At 38.4% G+C, this 18,958-nt stretch overlaps 2 protein-coding genes and 2 long non-coding RNA genes across 15 annotated transcripts; 2 read left to right on the top strand and 2 right to left on the bottom strand.

The window, feature by feature from the left end:
* Positions 1 to 1,508: 1,508 nt before the first annotated feature.
* On the top strand, positions 1,509 to 2,138 carry LOC116929507. Its single transcript, XR_004397905.2, has 3 exons — positions 1,509 to 1,666; positions 1,729 to 1,798; positions 1,922 to 2,138. It is a non-coding gene; the product is annotated as an uncharacterized LOC116929507 (long non-coding RNA).
* A 555-nt stretch (positions 2,139 to 2,693) lies between these two features.
* On the bottom strand, positions 2,694 to 9,030 carry LOC116929512. 12 transcript variants are annotated; one of them, XR_004397915.2, is made up of 14 exons: positions 8,827 to 9,030; positions 7,667 to 8,685; positions 7,272 to 7,601; positions 6,901 to 7,066; positions 6,509 to 6,837; positions 6,017 to 6,439; positions 4,905 to 5,953; positions 3,934 to 4,256; positions 3,717 to 3,846; positions 3,537 to 3,660; positions 3,389 to 3,460; positions 3,240 to 3,322; positions 3,099 to 3,179; positions 2,694 to 3,004 (listed from the first exon to the last, which is right to left on the bottom strand). It is a non-coding gene; the product is annotated as an uncharacterized LOC116929512 (long non-coding RNA). The 12 variants fall into 12 exon arrangements; XR_004397920.2 differs by having other exon boundaries at positions 6,901 to 7,601; positions 7,667 to 7,817; positions 7,893 to 8,685; XR_004397917.2 differs by having other exon boundaries at positions 6,901 to 7,601; positions 7,667 to 8,496; positions 8,554 to 8,685.
* Positions 9,031 to 9,242: 212 nt separating this feature from the next.
* Positions 9,243 to 13,958, bottom strand: LOC116929419. Its single transcript, XM_032936640.2, is given in 8 exon segments — positions 9,243 to 9,498; positions 9,559 to 10,142; positions 10,144 to 11,462; positions 11,554 to 12,366; positions 12,431 to 12,553; positions 12,610 to 13,068; positions 13,131 to 13,434; positions 13,526 to 13,958. Coding segments are annotated over 7 exon segments (3,735 nt in total). The 5' UTR covers positions 13,679 to 13,958; the 3' UTR covers positions 9,243 to 9,498; positions 9,559 to 9,578.
* A 1,456-nt stretch (positions 13,959 to 15,414) lies between these two features.
* On the top strand, positions 15,415 to 18,709 carry LOC116929459. Its single transcript, XM_032936716.2, has 6 exons — positions 15,415 to 15,575; positions 16,023 to 16,316; positions 16,453 to 16,563; positions 16,674 to 16,816; positions 16,937 to 17,119; positions 17,336 to 18,709. The coding sequence occupies exons 1-6, from the start codon at positions 15,554 to 15,556 to the stop codon at positions 17,699 to 17,701; spliced, it is 1,119 nt and encodes a 372-aa protein (XP_032792607.2). The 5' UTR covers positions 15,415 to 15,553; the 3' UTR covers positions 17,702 to 18,709.
* The last annotated feature ends 249 nt before the right edge of the window (positions 18,710 to 18,958 follow it).

Raw genomic sequence — 18,958 nt, 5'->3', positions numbered from 1 at the left:
ATTTTTCTGAACGTTTGTGTCTTCTTGAAACCTCGTTCAAGTACGTACATGAATTTACATTTTTACCCATACCGACAAAGTTACTTAATTTCAACTTCTATCACAATTTTCTGTTGCCCCAGTTTATTCATATATACACTGTTTGAAAGTGCCGTATTGACGTTCGATTAATTTCCGAATAATATATGTTTCGTTTCAACTAGACTCCGTGGGGAATCGAACCTTCATTTTACATCATGACTCTCCGATGCTCAACCATAGAGCCATAAGTCACATTAGTACGGTCACTGTTTTGCTTTGCCATTTGAGGTATGTTTACATTTAGGTGTAAATACACATACACTTAAAATTATATTGTCAAATGGAAATTTCCAAGGTAAATGGATGACATATTGTTCCTTTTGCAGACTGTTTAAGTGGCATGTGGCTGCCATTTTACTTAACCAAACTACATATGAGAATGGTATATATCAACCAGAAGCAAGAATAAACAATGGAATCAAATTTATCAACTGCGACTCAACTACTAATCTAACTATATTCAATTAATCACACCTAATCTTAAATTCAAGGACACAGCTTTGCTATTTGTTGTTTCATAATGCTTGTATTAATTTTCTTTTCACAGACTACAAGTACAACTAGATGGAGTCAAACATGGCAGGGCCAGCATTCGTAGCCAAAAGACAACTATGATATAACTACAAGAGTCTAATGAAGAGTTTTTGCAAGGAAAAGGTTCAAAAAATTTTACGAGTGCAATATCTTTCAATTCCCTACAATTATCAATTTACATCTGGGAAACATGTAGTAAGACTTTTTTAAAAACTATAATCAATCACATGAGAACTGCATGTGTTTAGTAGAAATGTACCTGTCCAGTAAAGTCTCTTTCCATTTGAGAAAAGGATCTTGGTTCCTCATAAAACCAAAACAAAGTTTTGTTTCACTACCAACATTTTTAAACATTAGGCAATAAAAGCAAGACCTGCAGAATGAGGAATCAGAAGATCAGAATAGTAAAACACTTCACTTGTACCTTGTCAAATGGGTAGAAGAAACATTTATTTTGCTTCCTTACTGCCATTTAAATTTTAAAAAACCAATTTTCTTTTAATAATTCACTTACGTGCTTATGTCACCACGACTCCTAAAGCAGATTAACTATTTCTCTTTTCTCAAGCAGACGAACTGTTTGGTCAGTTTTTGTCACTATCACCGCCATCTAGTGGAAATTCTGTCAGGAAAATAAGCCTGACGTTTTACTTTATTTTTTCAATTATGTGTATATTTCTATAAAATTACATGATTTGTATTCGAAATTCAATGACAATATATAAAATTTAGTTCAATTCGACTTGGAAGAAACAATATGAGTCATTTTTTAAAAAAGAAAGTCGGGCTTTACTTCGCTTATGGAAAAGTGGGAGGGTTTCAAGTTTACTGAAGACTACTGCTTAATATTTTCAAGACATCTAGGGGATAAATAACTAACTGTGTAGAATTTTTATGGGTATGTCAGCTGTCCCGTCAGCTGTTTCATTTCGCGTGGCTTCGGATTGAGGATGGATGCTTAAACGAATGTATCTGTTCTTGAAATTTCACCACCGATTCCGTGTGTTTTGAGCTGCGTCTTGTGAATTCGATAAATGCAGAGTTTTTCAAGGTATTATGGCAAAAAATCATGTCAAAGAAACCTTGTGCCACTTACATTTTATATTTTTAAAGGAGGAGCATGGTTTGGCTTTGCTAGCACGTTTTTCATCTTCGTTAGTCTAATACACTCATTTTGACCAAGGTGACGTAAGAAAAGTAGTTCTTTATTAATCAATTTCCCTATCTAAATCTCTTAGACTCTTGGTCATTAGGTGATGTTAGAATTTATTATTAATAGTTTAAGTTTTTGTAATTGTGCTTTCAGGTCTTCGGGATGTACCTGATGTACTGTGGTGGCCACAGAATCATTCAGTGACTTCGTTCAATCCAGGACTTGGTTTTTTCAAAAGTGGTTTACAGTTTTCATTTGCAGAGATCCTTGAGGTACCTGATGTGTTGCATTGGCATTGCAGTTATTCGATGACAGAATGGAATGCCACCAATGTTATGTTGTCAGTGTAAATAAAATGTATTCAGTATCATTCTTGTGTTTGTTATTTTTCCCCCCTTTTTTGTTTTGCCAAGTGATTACATTCAACAGTCAAATGGAACAAAGACAAAATTTATTCTCTGGTTTTTCACCAACTGAAATCTATTGAAATAAGTATTCTTGAGATGGTTGAACTTAAATTGAAATAGGTTGGGAAAATAAATAATCTAAGTTTATCTTTGATTTGGATAAAGTCGACTAAGGTGAAATAAATTAAACATACAAAATAGATTAAAATTGAAATTGTTTTTATTGTCCCACCTCCCAACAATTCCTCCACTATTTTACATAACAGAATTAACATAGATACAAATATATACACAAACATACATACACTTAAGTAAGTTAACCCGTTGGCTGCCAGGCCACGCAACCCGTAGGTTGCTTAAACTACAGTAACTACGCATCGCGTCATAAGGATCGCGAACAAGGTGGGACTCGTCCGAAGACAAGTCCGGGCTGACATGGTGACGGAATCCGTTACAGGGAATGCACACCCTCAGGAATCCGCCACCGCATCGACAAAGAGAAGTCCCTAATGGTGCATTGCCTAAGGCGCCTTGCGGCGAAGGCCATTGCGGCCGGTCCCTACAAGCTACAAAAAAAATGGGACGCAAACGGGGTGGCAGCCAACGGGTTAACTTAAACATTACAATGCAAAATAAAACAATACCAGGTTGACCATCCACGGTGAAGCCGGCGACGAGATGATAGCGTAGAAAAAGACGGAAAATACGATGGTGAGACGGAGATGAAGGCGAAGACGTCGACGAATACACTGATGAGGCGAAGACGTAGACGAAGACCGCGATGAGGTGAAGGCGTAGACAACGACAGGAAGACGAAGAAAATGAAGTTCTAAATAAATTAAATGGGACAAAAAAGAAGTAAATGATTTTGGGCGGAAAATTGCATTTGTCTTTAAAACGATGAAAAAGACATCTTAACTTACGCGTGTGGTCCACTGGCGGCGAAACTACCGAAATTATCAAAACGGTAGTATTGTACCGAAGGAAGATGAATATTTGCAGTCCTATCACAGAATTTTATGTTACAAGACAACAATTCTCCATAATGTGGAAACTTAAAATACCAAAAAATAGAGATGGTGTGCCTATCCATATTAGCCAGCTAAGTAACAGTGAGAAGAACAGCAGGATTAACAATGACAATTTTCTGTTCATACAACAAAGATTTATATGTAAAAATGGAAAATTCAGATAATCCACCAAATTAAAATACCATGGTAAGACCACGAAGACGAACCTTGTTCCATGTTGGCATTTGGCAGAATAAGAAGAGAGGAAGAGAAGCCTGCGTAGAGAAAATTGTTACAGATGTGTGTAGTGGAAGATAGCTAATGTTCTGAAAAAGTAATGTTCTGAAATACCACAATGAAGAGCTGAAGTGTATGGATGATGGTTGGTTAATCAGAGAAGCTTGGAAATCTGGATAACTGGGATGCTGAGGGCTGATGGTTAGCAACACAAAGTAGATGAAGACTCTGCGGTTGACTGACGAGAACATATCATTAAGTTTAAACAAAAGGCTTGAGATCCATTAACAGTACTTGAACTGGATGGTGATCTTCATGTAAGGTTATAGTGGCATTCTTACAGTGTCAGGATTCCTTGAGGTACATTGATAGCAGGAATGCAGGCTGCTGGTTCAGCAGCTGGCAGAGCTGACAAGGCGAAACACTACCACATACAAAAAGCAATCTATTTCAAAGGTTTCCTTTTCAATACATACCCAACGATAGCAATAATGAATAAATAACAACATACCGTAAATTTTTTGACGAAAAATCCTTTGAAACACAAAACAGGGTAACGTAACAAACACCCATTTAACTTGTCACTCGTAATATTCATCATAGACGCACATCAACCCCATCTAGAGTTTCCGCCTAGAACATAAAATTATATTTTACTTTGAATGTTGAAATAAGTCTAATACTTGCTTTTAGGTGCTTGAATTTTGCTAATCTCTGAGAGCTGAATTCCAATTTTAGGCATAAAATCCTAGAATATCAACTACTAGATGCAGCACGAAACGCTAAACATTTGTAGGTAAAACTGTCGTAGCTGACGTAGCTCGTAGGATCAGCCTGTAGTGTGAAAGCAAGAAAAAAACGAAATAATAGCTACCATGCCCTAACGTATGCGAGAAAAGTATTTGAAATTGTTAGAACAATACAGCTCATTTTTTACATTTTGCAGATTGGTATGAAAATTTTTCGGAAGTAACCAGAAGTAGCCAATATTTCTAAAAATAATGATCCCGTAACAAAACGAGTAGGATTTTCGTGATCCTTATCAAATTTGGGGTTGAAATGACGTGTTTTTAGCCAAAAGTCGGATTTGACCAAAATCGCAAATTTTCCTGAACGAAATTTCATGAAAAATCGCGATTTTTGACGATTTTCGGGTATTTTCAGCAGACCCATTGAGTCGACCCCAAATTTGACGAGTATCACGAAAATGTGAATCTTTTTTCTGACAGACCAACAAATGAGGAGTTATTTGGAATTTTAAACCGGAAGTAAAACCGGAAGTTGAAATTTCGGAAATCTACAAAATGAGCTTTGTTCTCCTTTAAATGGTTTACAAGATTATGATAGTTTAAAAAGTAAACCATTGTAAATAAAAGCTATGCGGTGTTTTAAAAGTTCTAAAGTGCAATTTCAGTTTTCTGACACCTAGATAGACTTTAATCGAAAAATCATACATTTAAAACGATTAAACCCATTACTTACTTGGTATTTAGTGAAAACCTGCAACTGAAATATGACAATACTTGTGAAAACAATGTTTCGGGTTCTACTAGCATATGGTTGGATGCAGCTAGACGGTGCAGGGCTCTTTCAATGGTTCGTCTGCTCACGAACTGTTGCACATGCATGAATGAAAATGCCACGAGGAATTACATTACCTCCACTTATCCATCTTTTGGTATTCTTCATGGTTTAACCAACAAGTATCATCAATCAGTCCCTCTGAAAAGTGAAGAACACCTCTGGGTTTAAAAAATAAAAATTAGGTGCAACTGCCCGTTCCAGGCACAGATTCATTGGGCAAAGCAAACGAAAAAGTCGATTCTTATAACCGTCATGTGACGCTTCTCTTTGCAGTACCTTTTCCAATTAACAAATACGTCAGAGCCTAAGTACCCTTTCCTACACTCATACTTTATGGTACCACTCTGAATAGGTCTTAACAATTTGCGAACATATAGAACATTTTCTGAATATCCAATTTCAGGAAATAGCATAACGCCTCAAATGCCCTTCCACTTGTTTTTGGGGGACGGCCGAACTTTCCCAAAAGAATTAGATTAACAATTGGGCAAAGAAAGGTAGATTTACAAGGGAGAGCAACAGCAACCCACCTAGTTGCGCATTAACAATGTTTAATTTGTTCGACGGAAAACAACTGCACCCATTATTTCCAACAAATATGCATGCACATTTAAGGAATAGTCAATAAGTCACCACGAGAACTCTTTAAAAGCGAGTTAAAGAGATTTTCACGAGACGACAAAGCTAATTGATTTCTCAATTTCAGAAGTCTAAACTAAATCCATAGTTCATAATATCTCCCATCTAAATCTGGTCAATGATACAAGTTGTATCATACAACTCCGTATCCGTGTCCTATAAAGAGTGCTGAGAGGATTTGCCTAAGCAACGTTCGTAAATCAAATAATTCCCACTCCATTGTCCAGGGTGGTTTCGCAGTCAAGATCATACAAGATCCTGAAAATTCCTGGAACAGCTAAGACGGATTCAGCCATCTTGTCTACAACCTAATAATCGGTATTAATGTTTACAACAAGATAAGTTTTTTAAATGAACAATTTTTTACGTACCTCTTGGGACAGATGAGTATCAGGAATTGCAGGAAGTCAATCATAAAATCCTGTGAAAGGAATGGTCGAAAAATGACTGATCGCTGGCATGTTGGAATGCGTTGACTCGAATCGCGATCAAATGGAAGAGGGATCAAGACGATGGGCTAGCTTCTTTTTCTTTCTTCTTATTCCGAATCCCGTAATATTTTATTTACCAAATAATCCGCTTCCCTCAAAATCGCCAAAATGTTACTCATTAAGTAGGTAGGTGTAACGTTTGTCACCGATTCACGCATAGCCCTTTCCGAATATGTAGCAAACACTTTTGACATTATGGCACACACGCGGTATTAAGCGGGCGTAGGTGGCTAGATCATTCCAGTTTGGTTGTGTCTTATCAGAGTTCAGTGCTACGCAATAGCTATAAGTTCGGAAATCTCCCTGCAAGGAAGAGAACAATCTTAAAAAAAATTCCGCAAACAAAACGTCTAAATTGCGAATCTCTTGAACCTGATCCGACAGTGCGAATAGGAAGTAGCGTGGCAACATACTGGTTGTGACTGGACAGTTCGTCCAGAGAAGACGCTCTTCTTAAACGTCGCAATTTCAATCCGACTGAGCAAAGCACGTTCCTTGGCTGCCATGTTGGCATAAACGATCAGACGAATTAGCACTTGCGCCTCACCAAAACCAGCTTCCATGGACGGTTCTTCGGCGTAAAGGATTCGAATTGACAAACCAGGACCAGGAAACGGGTGACGTTCCAGTAATTCTGCGAGCAGACCCAGCTCGCGACCTAGGGATCTTACTTCATCTTTATGGATGTCTGTTGGGGAAAACTGCGAAAAGAGTGAAGATCTTTCTGGAATGCCATAACGCAGGAAACACCTCAATGCAATTACCATTAAGAGGTTCTACTACACGACCGTGAAGGCGCAATTGACGAACCATTCGGAATCGTTACGATGAGTCTTCACTGTCCATCACAACAGTCCGACACAACGACAAAGTTTGGCGAACATTCTCGTTGGTGGAAGCATCGTAGAAAATCAAACTTGCTTTAACAACCTAAAACAATTCTAAACATCAAATCTGATCGCTGGTATGAAGAAGAAATGAGAAGCCACTATCTGTAAAAGAACTCTGTCATTAAACAAGAATTATAAACCGTAGAATTTGAGATGTGGCAGGACGACGTATCAATTAATCTCGTATCACATTTTGGCCGCCAATCATAAGATTCTGAACGGCCCAGAAAAGTATCTCAAATTACCAGAAGATTGAGCCCGAGTTGGTGTAAACTAGTGACGGCCTGCTCGGATTCGTCTTTCGCAGGAAACCGTTATCCATATGGATGGCCTGCACTAGCGACGAGTAGTCACCCTGGAGAAGTGCTTTTTTCAATGCCCTTCCCCACCTTGGAGAAGGGCAGCACAAATGACGGAATCGACTCCACCGCTTACCAGCATAAGCACGACCACCAGCATATCACTTCCGACCGTACGCCGGATGTAATCGGTACACTGCTGCTCGTGTTTCTCCTATGTGAAACCTCCTTGCAATCCACAGATGTCAAACAAGAAGTTATGCAACACTTTTGGTCCTGTAATTTTACAAAAGCGATTAAGATCACTGTTTCCCAATCAAATGGAAAGGAAACCAACATACTGTTTTCAGTCAAATCAACTTAAGGATGGAACTGGACTCCGTAAATACGGCGTTCAGTATTAGCAATGGCCCCTCAAATTTTTGAGAGGCAATACTTTTTGGCTATTACCCCTCAGCTTTTGAGTGACAATAGAATTTTTGGCTATTGTCCCTAAATTACCGATGAGACTAGTTACGGAGGAGGGTAGGCCGTCTGACAGTTTTTGTTGTTGATATTTTGTGGTACCTTCGTGTAGTCTTTCCACTGATATTCAGGTATTTTTTTTTTAGTTATTTTATTGACGTAAAACACTTCAGTGGTTACTAATTCCAAATGCATTTATTTCTGTGTGTCATAAAATGATTCTTCAGGTATTATTGTTTTCGGAGATAGTTTGAAATGATTAATAATTTCATTTCAAGTGATATTAATAATATCATTAACATCACATTAATTATATCATACATTAATAATGTTATTTGAAATGACATTAATCATTTAAAGCTATCTCAGAAAACAAAATAACACATAGAGCATTATCTTATGACACGATTCTGAAGAAATTAATGCATTTGCAATTAGTAACCACTAAAGAATTTTACCTCAATAACATACCTTAAAAATAACAATACCTGAATACTAATATCAGCGGAAAGAATACACGAAGGTATCACATTATATAAAAAAAGAAAAAAACAGAAAGCCCATGCTTCGCCGTATCTAGTGCCATTTGGAATTGAGGGGCAATAGACATTTCTTTGCTCTCTGACTCTGCGATCAATAATCTAAAATATAAATTTTTACATCATCTATCACCCATGGCTTTGTGGATGGGTGTCGGCCTGGGAAGCTAAAGTTTGTGGAATAAACCTCCATTTATTAACATGATTATAGATTTGTCAAATACCTTTAACACCTTTTTAAAATATTTCCAATGACACTTGGTTGGCATCAAGAGATCCTATTTTCCTTGTTCCAACAAGCAGGAAAATATTAAGATACAAGAGTCTTCAAAAGAAAGTCCACAGCTACAAATTTCCTTAAGAGAAGAGTGTTTTAATACTATGTAGTCCTATGTTCAATAACAGTTTAGCTAAAATAAACATCTGTCATAGATGTGCATGTGAGAGCCAAATATAAACCAAAATTGCTGTTGATAGGTTATTTCTAGTTTGCTTACATGAAGCCGGCATTGTGCAGATCAGCACGATGAGCTGATTTTTTCCACTGTCGTATTTTTGCACACTTTGGGGCTGCGGATAGGAACTGCACCTAAAGATATGAAAACATTGTCTGACAGCAAATACAAACAGAAAGTTCCAATGCGCGTCGTGGCGTCAGGCATTGAGCATTGACTCTACAGTGGTGATCGAAATCGGCCTGACAATCGATCAACATAATTCGAAGTGTAGCAGCCTCCTCCTTCTTTGAGGGCGTGGTCTATTAAAATCCCTCCTTCGATTCCCAACATTGACCGCTAGATGGTAACGCTAGTTATTTATTTATTTCCGAAATAAGCGGGCAACTATCGACAGTTGTCTTTTAAAAAATGGGTCAAACGGCTTCTGTAGAAAAACCTCTTTCTTTTAAACATCGTTAGCTGAGAAATTTTTTTATTTACAGTCCACAAAATCATGGTAGTAAATAGAACATTTATTTCAAATCCATAAGAAAACGTAGATGACGTTGGGTTCGGTGCAACCTTTGTGCTAAATACCTTTGTTAAGTACAGCTATGTAAATATTTTTAAATGGATCCGATGCACTGATGCAATCAAAGAAATTTTCGCTCAAGTGGTTCATATCATCAAAGCTTCATTTCAATAACGTGGTGTTGACTAGGAGACCAGATCCTAAAAACGTCAAAAGAAAATTCAAAAGGTAACAGCGCTTACATTTAGGAGAGAACCTACTTCTTTTGTTTAAAATTTCACTAATCTGAAATCACGATGATTTCGGGTTCCTTCTTTTCACATTTCCCGGATGAAAATAAAATGCAGTTATTGCTGGTATTAAAGTCCGACATTTTTTCCGCATCACCTTTCCCTCCGAGTGTTTTATGTCCAAGATTTTCGCGCAAGGAAAGCATTTTGGATAATTCTTGTTGGACGGCTTGAAATTGTTGCATATTAGCATGGTGCATATCTTGTGTTTTGATAATTTCGCACCAAGCACTCCTGGTTGACCCCATTGCCCGCGCTTTTAAGCTACACCAACCATTATTCAGGCAAAGCTTAGTCAAATCGTCGGCAAAACCACGGGCATGAAAAATACTGGCCAATTTGTGATAGCTCATTTTCTCATTTGAGGAACGAAGAAAAGCCTCAACTTCGGGATACGTAGGTAATTCAGCGAGAGGTTGCTCAAAGGAAAAAACTGGCTCTTTAACAGTTTTCAAGTAGCCAATATGTCGATCTAACAGGATGTGAAAGGCGACCAGACTGGCAGGAGCGGAGTTGGTCAGTGACCACAGTTTGCTCGACGAGATCCATTTCTTTCACGAATAAGTTTTCTTCCTCCAAAGAGACGCAAGTGCAAATTTTGTGGGCAAATCTCTCCGATACCACTTCGTCGCCAAGCCAGAACAGCCACTTGGCAATTTTAACTGCCAGTTCTGTTGAAGGTTTCATGAAGGAAATAATATCTCCTTCCACAAATTGGCGACTTAAATCTCTGCATAGATTAAAACACGAGGCAATTACTCTCATGTCGATCGATGCTGCTGATTCTGTTTGGCGAAGATCGAGTATAAGCTTGCATAATCTCGTTAAACACATCTTCGAAAAGAGGCGCGAAAAGTCTACGAAAATAGGCTGTCGACCATCTTGATGGTGCACTTTTTCCATTTGGATAAAAGTTCTTAAAAATTCAGTTACATTAAGCTGAAGTGGATCATTCGGGTGCGGTGTAACTACTGGCGTCTCCCGATCCAATTGCTGACACAGTCCATCAATCCAGGCAACAATCAAAGCTAATCGTGCATCACGGATGAGTTTGCTGTGATCACTCGTCAGTTCCAGTTGCGATAAATTATCCAGCAAACTAGTCTTGGCTTTAAAATTTGGCACTACGAGTTCCGTTTCCCTGATATGCCATGCTGAAACAATTTCTTGGCGGGGAATGGTGAGTTGATCCAACATGCAGAGCAGAGATGAAGTCTGCGCCTTTACTAGGTTAGAAAGCATGGTCTTCCCTAAGTCGGACGACGTTGCCAATTCCCAGATTTCATGTGATAACAATAGTACATCGACCAAGTTGTTTTCTTCTGCTGATTGATTTGAACTGGTCGATTTCAGACATATCTTATTCATAAGGAGAAGAATGAGTTCCGGGTCTCCCAGTTGAAAAAAGCTACTCACAACAGCTACAATTACGTTCTTTATAGGTCCAGGTGCGTGTAAATCGCACGATGGTAGAGCACGGCACATTTGCTGATAAAGTTGCATACACGAATGAATGCCACCAAATCGGATCCGTCTCCGGAGATCAACAATCAGGCGACACTGTTGGTATGAATCCAGGCGAGGGAAAAGGGTCGTAAAACACACGACCCGTTGAGCACTAGCCGTTTTTGGATCTCGTTCACACTCAATGACGAAGTTGACATATGAATCAATATCCGTCTGTCCAAGGGATGAGATGGAGGATGTGTTGAGTTTAGGAAGGAGGTAAGCTACACGGTCCAGGATTTTTAGTGCACCTTCTGAGCAGTAACGATCCATGAGATGGTCCGCCAAGCAGATTATGTACGCTAACTGACTTGACAGTCTAACTGGAGATATCATTTTTAAGACAAAACCTGAACAGGCAGACCACCCTACACAAATACGTACAAGTAAATAATAATCAAAATAATTACTATAACACCAGCGATGTTTAAATTTAACGATTACTAATTTTAGTCTTACCTGTCACTTGGCACTCTAATTCAGCTACCAACAAAGCCACTTCATTACTGCGAATTCCTTCAAAACGAACTTCTTTGTCTATCTCACACTCATCTTCGTTGGTAAAATCCATGCCCATAAGTTCCAGTAAATCCAATCCTTCTTGCCGTGCCCGGAGAAAAATGCAAAGACGCAGAAGACGACAGGTACGCTCTCCAGGAACGCCAGCCGAATCGAGAAACACAGTCAATGGTTCATCGCGGCATACGGATATAATGCGGCGTAGATTTTCAATAGCTTTCTGGTGACTTGTTATTTGCAATTCATGTTCTAATTCATCCAGTAAAACATCAAATGCATAAAGGCATTTGATGCGAAATGATTGGTATTTCGGCCAAATCACAAGTACTGGTTGGTGATACGCAAACTGCGGAAAATTCATGTTTTTTTCTTCGATTTCTTCTTGGTGAGTTCGGTGTTGTGATTTAGTTTTGAAGTCACTCACGATCTGGTTAGCATTAATTTGCACATTTTTAAAAGGCACCAACATATTGCTAGAATTAACCCAATGCTCCAATTTAGCCACAAAACTAGGATTTTCGCCGAAAGGTACTTGCGATCTTGAATGGTTCAAAATAGCTAAATGGACTTCGAGAAAATTCCCGCCCAACAATAAACGAGCAAGCCGAACATCTTGCCCTTTCAGCCCAAAGAAAGTGAGGTCCGTCAATGTGTAGTCGTTCTCCAGCAGAAAAACGAGCATATCGATTGATTCTTTCTGATGTTGCCCATGCGTGACACATGGTTTTCTCTCCCCATCGTCAAAATCAGCACCTACATAACAAAATACTGTGTTTAGATTTTTTAAAGGTTTATATTGAAAGGTTCTTTGTGATACTTTGTTGCCACTCGAGATTTCTTTGATGAAAACGTGCAATATTGGTAATTTTTAGTTCAAAAGGTGGAGAAAAGGAAAGATCGTTGTTGAACTCCTCATGTCGATGATGTGAGGCTGCTTCAGCTAGAACAATAACATTTGCTGATTCTACAAGTAAACGTGTAACTTGTCATACCTACCATTATAACTGATTTGGGTTTTGTTGACTAGTTCACTAAGTTGTTCGACGACATCCGAGGAAATCTCAGATGCATGAAGTATATCGCAACAATCTGTCTTCTCTATTACTGGCTTGCCATGCTTGGTTTGATGGATACCTTTAAACCAAGGGTCGACCGACTCCCGTATTTCGGTTAAAAGTTCGAGAATAACAGGAATAAGCTGTACTGATTGCGGAATTTTTGCAACATCGAAGGCATTTCTCCATACAAGGTTTATCATCAAAGTCACTCGCCAGCCAGATTTGATGGGTTCTAGCTCGTGCTTACACCCAGAGCGGAAGGCCGTCAAAAAGTGACAATGATTACTACCTTCGTGATATTCGTAGTGCGCCGTCGACGAACCGTGTTCGATTTTTAGTCGGCCACCGTTGAACCCGTTTTCAACAGGTATCTGGAGAATCACTACACCACAAATACCTGGATTAAAAGATTTAGGATTACTTATACATTACAAAATTATAATGGATTGTTCCAAATACCTTGTTCCAACTCCGAATGACGATGCCTCTTGTAGTGTCCTCCAGATTCATACAAAACTAATTTGTCAATGTAAGCATCTACAGTGTTACTATCACAATCTTCTAACAGCCAACCAAGTTTCAGATTGAGTAATGCTTTAGCACACAGTTCTCCTAGAGTTTTTTGTAGAGAATCTTTTGGAAACAATCCTGATATTCTCATACCTGCAACTTGCCATCCCTTTCTTAGATTTGGGTCCAAAACAACATTCAATCCGTTGCCATGAAGGGCAGGCTCAGCTATGCTCTTCAGTTTTTCTACATCCTGTGTAAAATTATGTAGAAATTAATTTTAATAGTGACTAATGAAAGTGATTTTTTAGATTTATGATAATGGCTGGAGATACAAAACAAACCTCTATGGCTAGAGGCACATGGAGATTTCCTAGTTCTGGAATCTCAATTGAGTGTAAAACTTCTTTATCCAATTGCTGTCCCCATGAACAGTGATGAGCAGAGCTGTCATTCTTTAATAGTAAGGCAGCAACGAGGCGATTTTTATCAACCATTCTAAATTTGTTCGTTAACGCATTAAGAATAGGTTGGGCAACACTAACGAGAATCTCAGCAGAACACTATTATTGTACATTGACTGATAAGTTTCAAAATATACAATCTAAATAATAAAAGGCAGCACTGATTGATCAACTAATATTGCATACATTTAAATAACACTTGAATTATGGATAAAAATCCAACTAAATGAAATATGAAACGTCAATCGCATGAACTGCCAGACAAACGAAGGTCAAGGCATGGACTACTCTAACTCTAACGTCTAACGATACTACCTAAAAACGTAAAAACTAAAAAGTCATGCATCATGCATGCTTTTTTAGGCTCCACCCCTCACAAGATGGCCGGGTATCCCAAAATCAAGAGGCAAATTAAATTAGCCTTAAGACAAATTTAATTTTAATTTACAGCTAAATAAGCATTTGTGCTGTATTAACATTGCCATTCTTTTCTAACTTGACGAGTTTTATAAGATACAACAAATTTAAAAGAAAAAAATCGCTTTATACTTATCATCCACATTCCACAACTTTGTTAACCTGTTTCTTTAGGTTTATTTAAAAATACAAGTCCTACATGAAAACAAAGTAAATGTTTGGGATCGCCGTTCAATTGTGAGTGTAAATAATGTATTTTTTACTAAATCTAGAATTTTGCGAAAAATGGAAAAGTGGAAAGGCTTCCCTTCTCCTTTTTCTCAAAATCTGCAAAAAACGACATCTCTTGGAATTGGTTGAAAATCACATTTTATACTCTTAATTGAATGCTTAATTCAAAGTAATGATTTTTCTTCTCGTAAAATAAGCCATTTGTGAAATATACCTAATAACTTTGTTACAAGTAACATGCCAGCAATAGGGCGTAATTAGGGCAATAATTCCAAACAAAAAAATTATTAACTCAGGCGATAATTATAGGGTCTATGTTTTGTTCAGTTTGAATTGGACGATAAATCATTTTAGTTAGCACAAAATTGACAGCCCTTACAAAAAAACAGTACGTTGCAGATGGTAGGGACAGGCCCCATACAGCGAAACTAACTGCGAAAGTGGGAATATTAAGAAATAATACATTTATGTTGCTGACCGAAATTTCATTGAAATTAAAAATTAATTATACGTTTTATTTGTATAAATTGTTTGAGAAGAAATTCTACGTGGTTAATTAATAAGAAGTGCTTAAAATCTAACACTGGCACAGCAGCCGATCAGCTGTTCTGTCTTAGCCCAGAATTTGTGTTGATTTCATTCCAAGTAAATCGGTGACCTACGGCTGCAACATATTGCAATGAAATGAATACAAGGCTGGATTTCCGATAACGAAACCTTGAGCAAATTGATTGAGCATACATCAACCGCTGCAGCACAGAAAGTCTTATTATTGTCAACTTGCATGATCTAGGGAAACTGTTAAATAATGGATGCCCTGCCCATGGCCACCAGGTTTATCCGGCCCAGTTGAATGATAAAATAAGGGCGGATATGCTCAAGAACACTGAGTCGATACTATAGCAACTGGTCATCTGATGAATTGGAGCAGACCCGACGGGTAGATCTGATGTGGGTATTTAACATCGATCTAGATGGTAGTCTGCAGCCTAGTATTTGTAGCTAAATCTCGTGACTCTGGGAATGCTGGCATGACTGCGGTTCATAAATATTGCACATGGATGTTGTCGCGTAGCCCATTGTGCTGCTCGTACATGTTGGTGGTAACCAATACTAAGGCTCCGTCTCTCCCACAATACGATATGTGTAGCGTGTACAGAATATTTGAACTTCCAGCGATACACTTCATTTCCTTGCTGTCTTTGAAACAGAAAGTCACCATACTGCGTCTATGAGGCAACCGTTATAGTCGTGACAGCCATGGGCATCTGTATGGATACAGGTAAGATTTCTGGTTTCAAATTTATGTGCTTTTTACTAAAAATGTTTGTTTCTTCATCACACTTGCCCAACAGTTTTAAGTGAAAACTTAAAAAAAGAGCTTAATTTTGTATCATGGCTTTAATTCGTGATAAATAACCATACAGTTTCAAATTTCGCAATAGTGGTAGCCAATGCAAGTGCCGTATCATTTTCTTTTAAAGAAACGGATTAATATAAGTAAGATTTTCTTGCATGAACACCACTGCCAAATTAGTAAACACGTTATCTCAATTCACCAATTTTTGGCACTGTTATTGTATTTTCCAACTTAGCTATACCAGAACGTTTATATTTTCGTCAAATCTTAGCCTAACACTTACACAAGAATTTAGGGTATAGGAGTCATTTTTATAAAAGTAAATTACATTTCAGCATCATCCTAGCTCCCTTTTGTCTTTTGTCACAGGGAGAAATCAACTGATTATTCGTCGAGACATTGATGACAGCCCAACAGCTTTTGGTTCATGGCCAAGACAGTCAAATGGCTCGTTCCGGTATCAGCGCGTACAAAATCAAGCACGCACCATGTCTGAACCAATTATGGTTGTGAGTGAAAACATGATGGGAGAAAGTAACCATACAGTGACCGAATCATCTAGTTCCGGACCGGGACCGCCAAAACGAATCCCCCTAACACTTCAAAGAAAAATCGTTCCCATCGATTCGGAATTACCGGAAATTCCTATCTTATTTGTCTTAGGTATTAATATTTTCAACTTGAAAATTACCAATGCCTATATTGCCAGCATATACCACAGCTATCAGTCTCTAATGCAACGTGTTGATTAACTATAGTTAATGACTTCATTGTGGTTTTCAATGCGGCATTATTAAAGGTGGGCCAGGATCGGGGAAAATTACTCACTGCGATCGTTTAACGCGACTCGACCCTCGCCTTTTTCACCTCAACATGCAATCGGAATATTTAAAAGTAGCTTCAGAAATAGGTAAAGCTCATGCATCGTGTTTTCCCTATCCGGATGATATACTTAATTGCGAACCATTGCCAACTTGGATTGCTTCAAAAGTTTAACTATTAATTGAACAATGCCCACAGGCAGCAGAGACCCCAACATCGTCCCAGCCTACAAGGCTCTCGAAATTTTAATTCAACTAATGTCTGGCACGAAAGACTCTTCAGCAATGATCGTCACAGGGTATCCTAGGAATATGCGAGACGTAGTCGAATTTTTGGCGAGGGTAAGTCAGTGGACAAAATCATTAAACGCGCAGCTCAAGATAATCGATTTACCATTTACGTCCATTGCTTGTTTGTCATCGATTTGTGTCTTCCATTTGAAATCATTTGTCGGTGTACAGGTTCAACGTGTTGATGCTGTTATTCTCCTGGACTGGAGTGACCGCAGTCTAGAGCGACAAATCCAGTTAGGAGCAAAAACTGGCGACATAGACATCAATTTGGCTCGTTTTGAAATGACTAACTACAAGTCCAACATCATACCAGTCGCCCAGTTCTTCGATCAGCAAGGACGTCTTCACATAGTACGACTTTATGCCACCATTTCTATATAGTCCATTCATTTTGTCGTAAAGATACGTACGACCTCATGAGTTTCCATTAAAAACAACCTATATAGTCGAGCTAACCTTTCATAATTCAATAGCCATTATTCAGTTTTTGTTGCTATACACCCATGCCCATTTGGTACGGTCTCGTGAAATTTCTGAAACTGTCATTCTTTTGTTTTTCTACCTCAGGTAGCCGGCCAAAGATCACCAAGCGAAATCTTTGATGATTTAGCAGAAGAAGTCAATGGCATTGTTTCGAGTGCGTTGGGCGAACTTCCCGTTTCACAGAATCCAAAGGTTTCCGAAAGACCAGAAAGCGCTGTGACGGAGATACATTCAGAACAAGAAGAAACCAAAGTTGTCATTCACACCTTACACGAAGATGTGAACCAAAACGGTGCTGTGAAGCGCCAGCAAAGCGTCGACAGCGTCGACATGATGATTGAAGAAGAAATCAAAAACATCATAACAGAAGATCCCAAAAGTGCTACAGATAAGAATAAGGAAACACCTGCACTGCAGGATATCGAGGTTGAAGAGGCCTTAAAACAATAATTAAGTAAAGTATAAGTAGCAGTGAATGGCAAGTTAAACTTACTGCAAAATCGAATGGCCATTCAAGACACTGCGAGTCTTGAACTGATATATATTTGGATTTATACCACATATAGGCGTATGCCGAACTCAAAATCATTTAAATTCACGAATACGCACGGTATATATTCCACCTTGTTTTGATTTGGTGTGAGTGTCCTCAGCTTACACCAGATTATTTTCAGCTAATTTAGTCTACTAGATGATGTTAATCAATAAAATTTTACATTAGTTGCCCGGCTTGACTAGTGTCAGCCAACTAGGACTTTGTAAAAGGACATTCGCTTACAGGTATATAGCTATATATAGCCTATAAATGCCCCACACTGGGTTTATCCGTCCTAGGTTCACCATATGCCTTAAACAAAAATGTAAAGAAGTGAATTCAACTAAACTTATGAATATTTTTAAATGATAACATTGGATCCGAATTTCCCCCATCGAACCTTACCCTTTTAAAAAAGAAAAAGCGGGCTGTTGACGCAACGAATTGTCACATGATAAAAACAAACTGAAAAGCTCATAGTTTTTACCTGGAAATGTCCTGCAAATCTCGTGAAAAAAATTTCGTCGTATTGTCACGAATTACCGTGACTCCTATTACATAGACGCACAAATTAATATGAATTACTTGCATGTCTACGTATTCGGAGAACATATACAACAATGTTATGTCCTTATAGCCACAAACGATGTGCCGCTGGGTGCTCATCTATTTCTAGTAAATAATTAAGTGATCCACAACCGTCAAGCTCATCGTGACTCACAAAAAGAAAAGAAAATCTGTGTTTTGAATCTGGTAAAGTTAGCATTAGATGATGTAGAATATCACATATGTTTTAGACATCCCAATGCAGATACACTGTCATCATGTACCATATAGGTTTCGAGTCCCATTTGTTCATGAATTATGACCAACACGCCATGCTCAGATAAATATTCAATACACTCATTTTTTGATTCCTTGTATTTGGGGTGCGTGCTTTCTATATCACGCGGGAGGCCCTTCCACATCTACAGGGAATATATAACCGTTTTTGTTATATACAGGACAATAGAACATCCAACGAAATCCGATAACTTTCACAGGATTCGTAGCTCAAGTATTTCCTTTTCAGCATTTGCATTCCGCCTCGTGATCTCCAAACACTTTAGGACGCACAGTGTCCTATATTTAGACGTGAGATGGGTTGAAAGAAGCGCAGCTCACGAAAACAA

This window comes from Daphnia magna, linkage group LG8 (genome assembly GCF_020631705.1).
Source record: "Daphnia magna isolate NIES linkage group LG8, ASM2063170v1.1, whole genome shotgun sequence".
Classification (NCBI taxonomy): domain Eukaryota; kingdom Metazoa; phylum Arthropoda; class Branchiopoda; order Diplostraca; family Daphniidae; genus Daphnia; species Daphnia magna.
The sequence above is the reverse complement of the archived record's forward strand: the minus strand, read 5'-3'. Positions and strand labels throughout refer to the sequence as shown.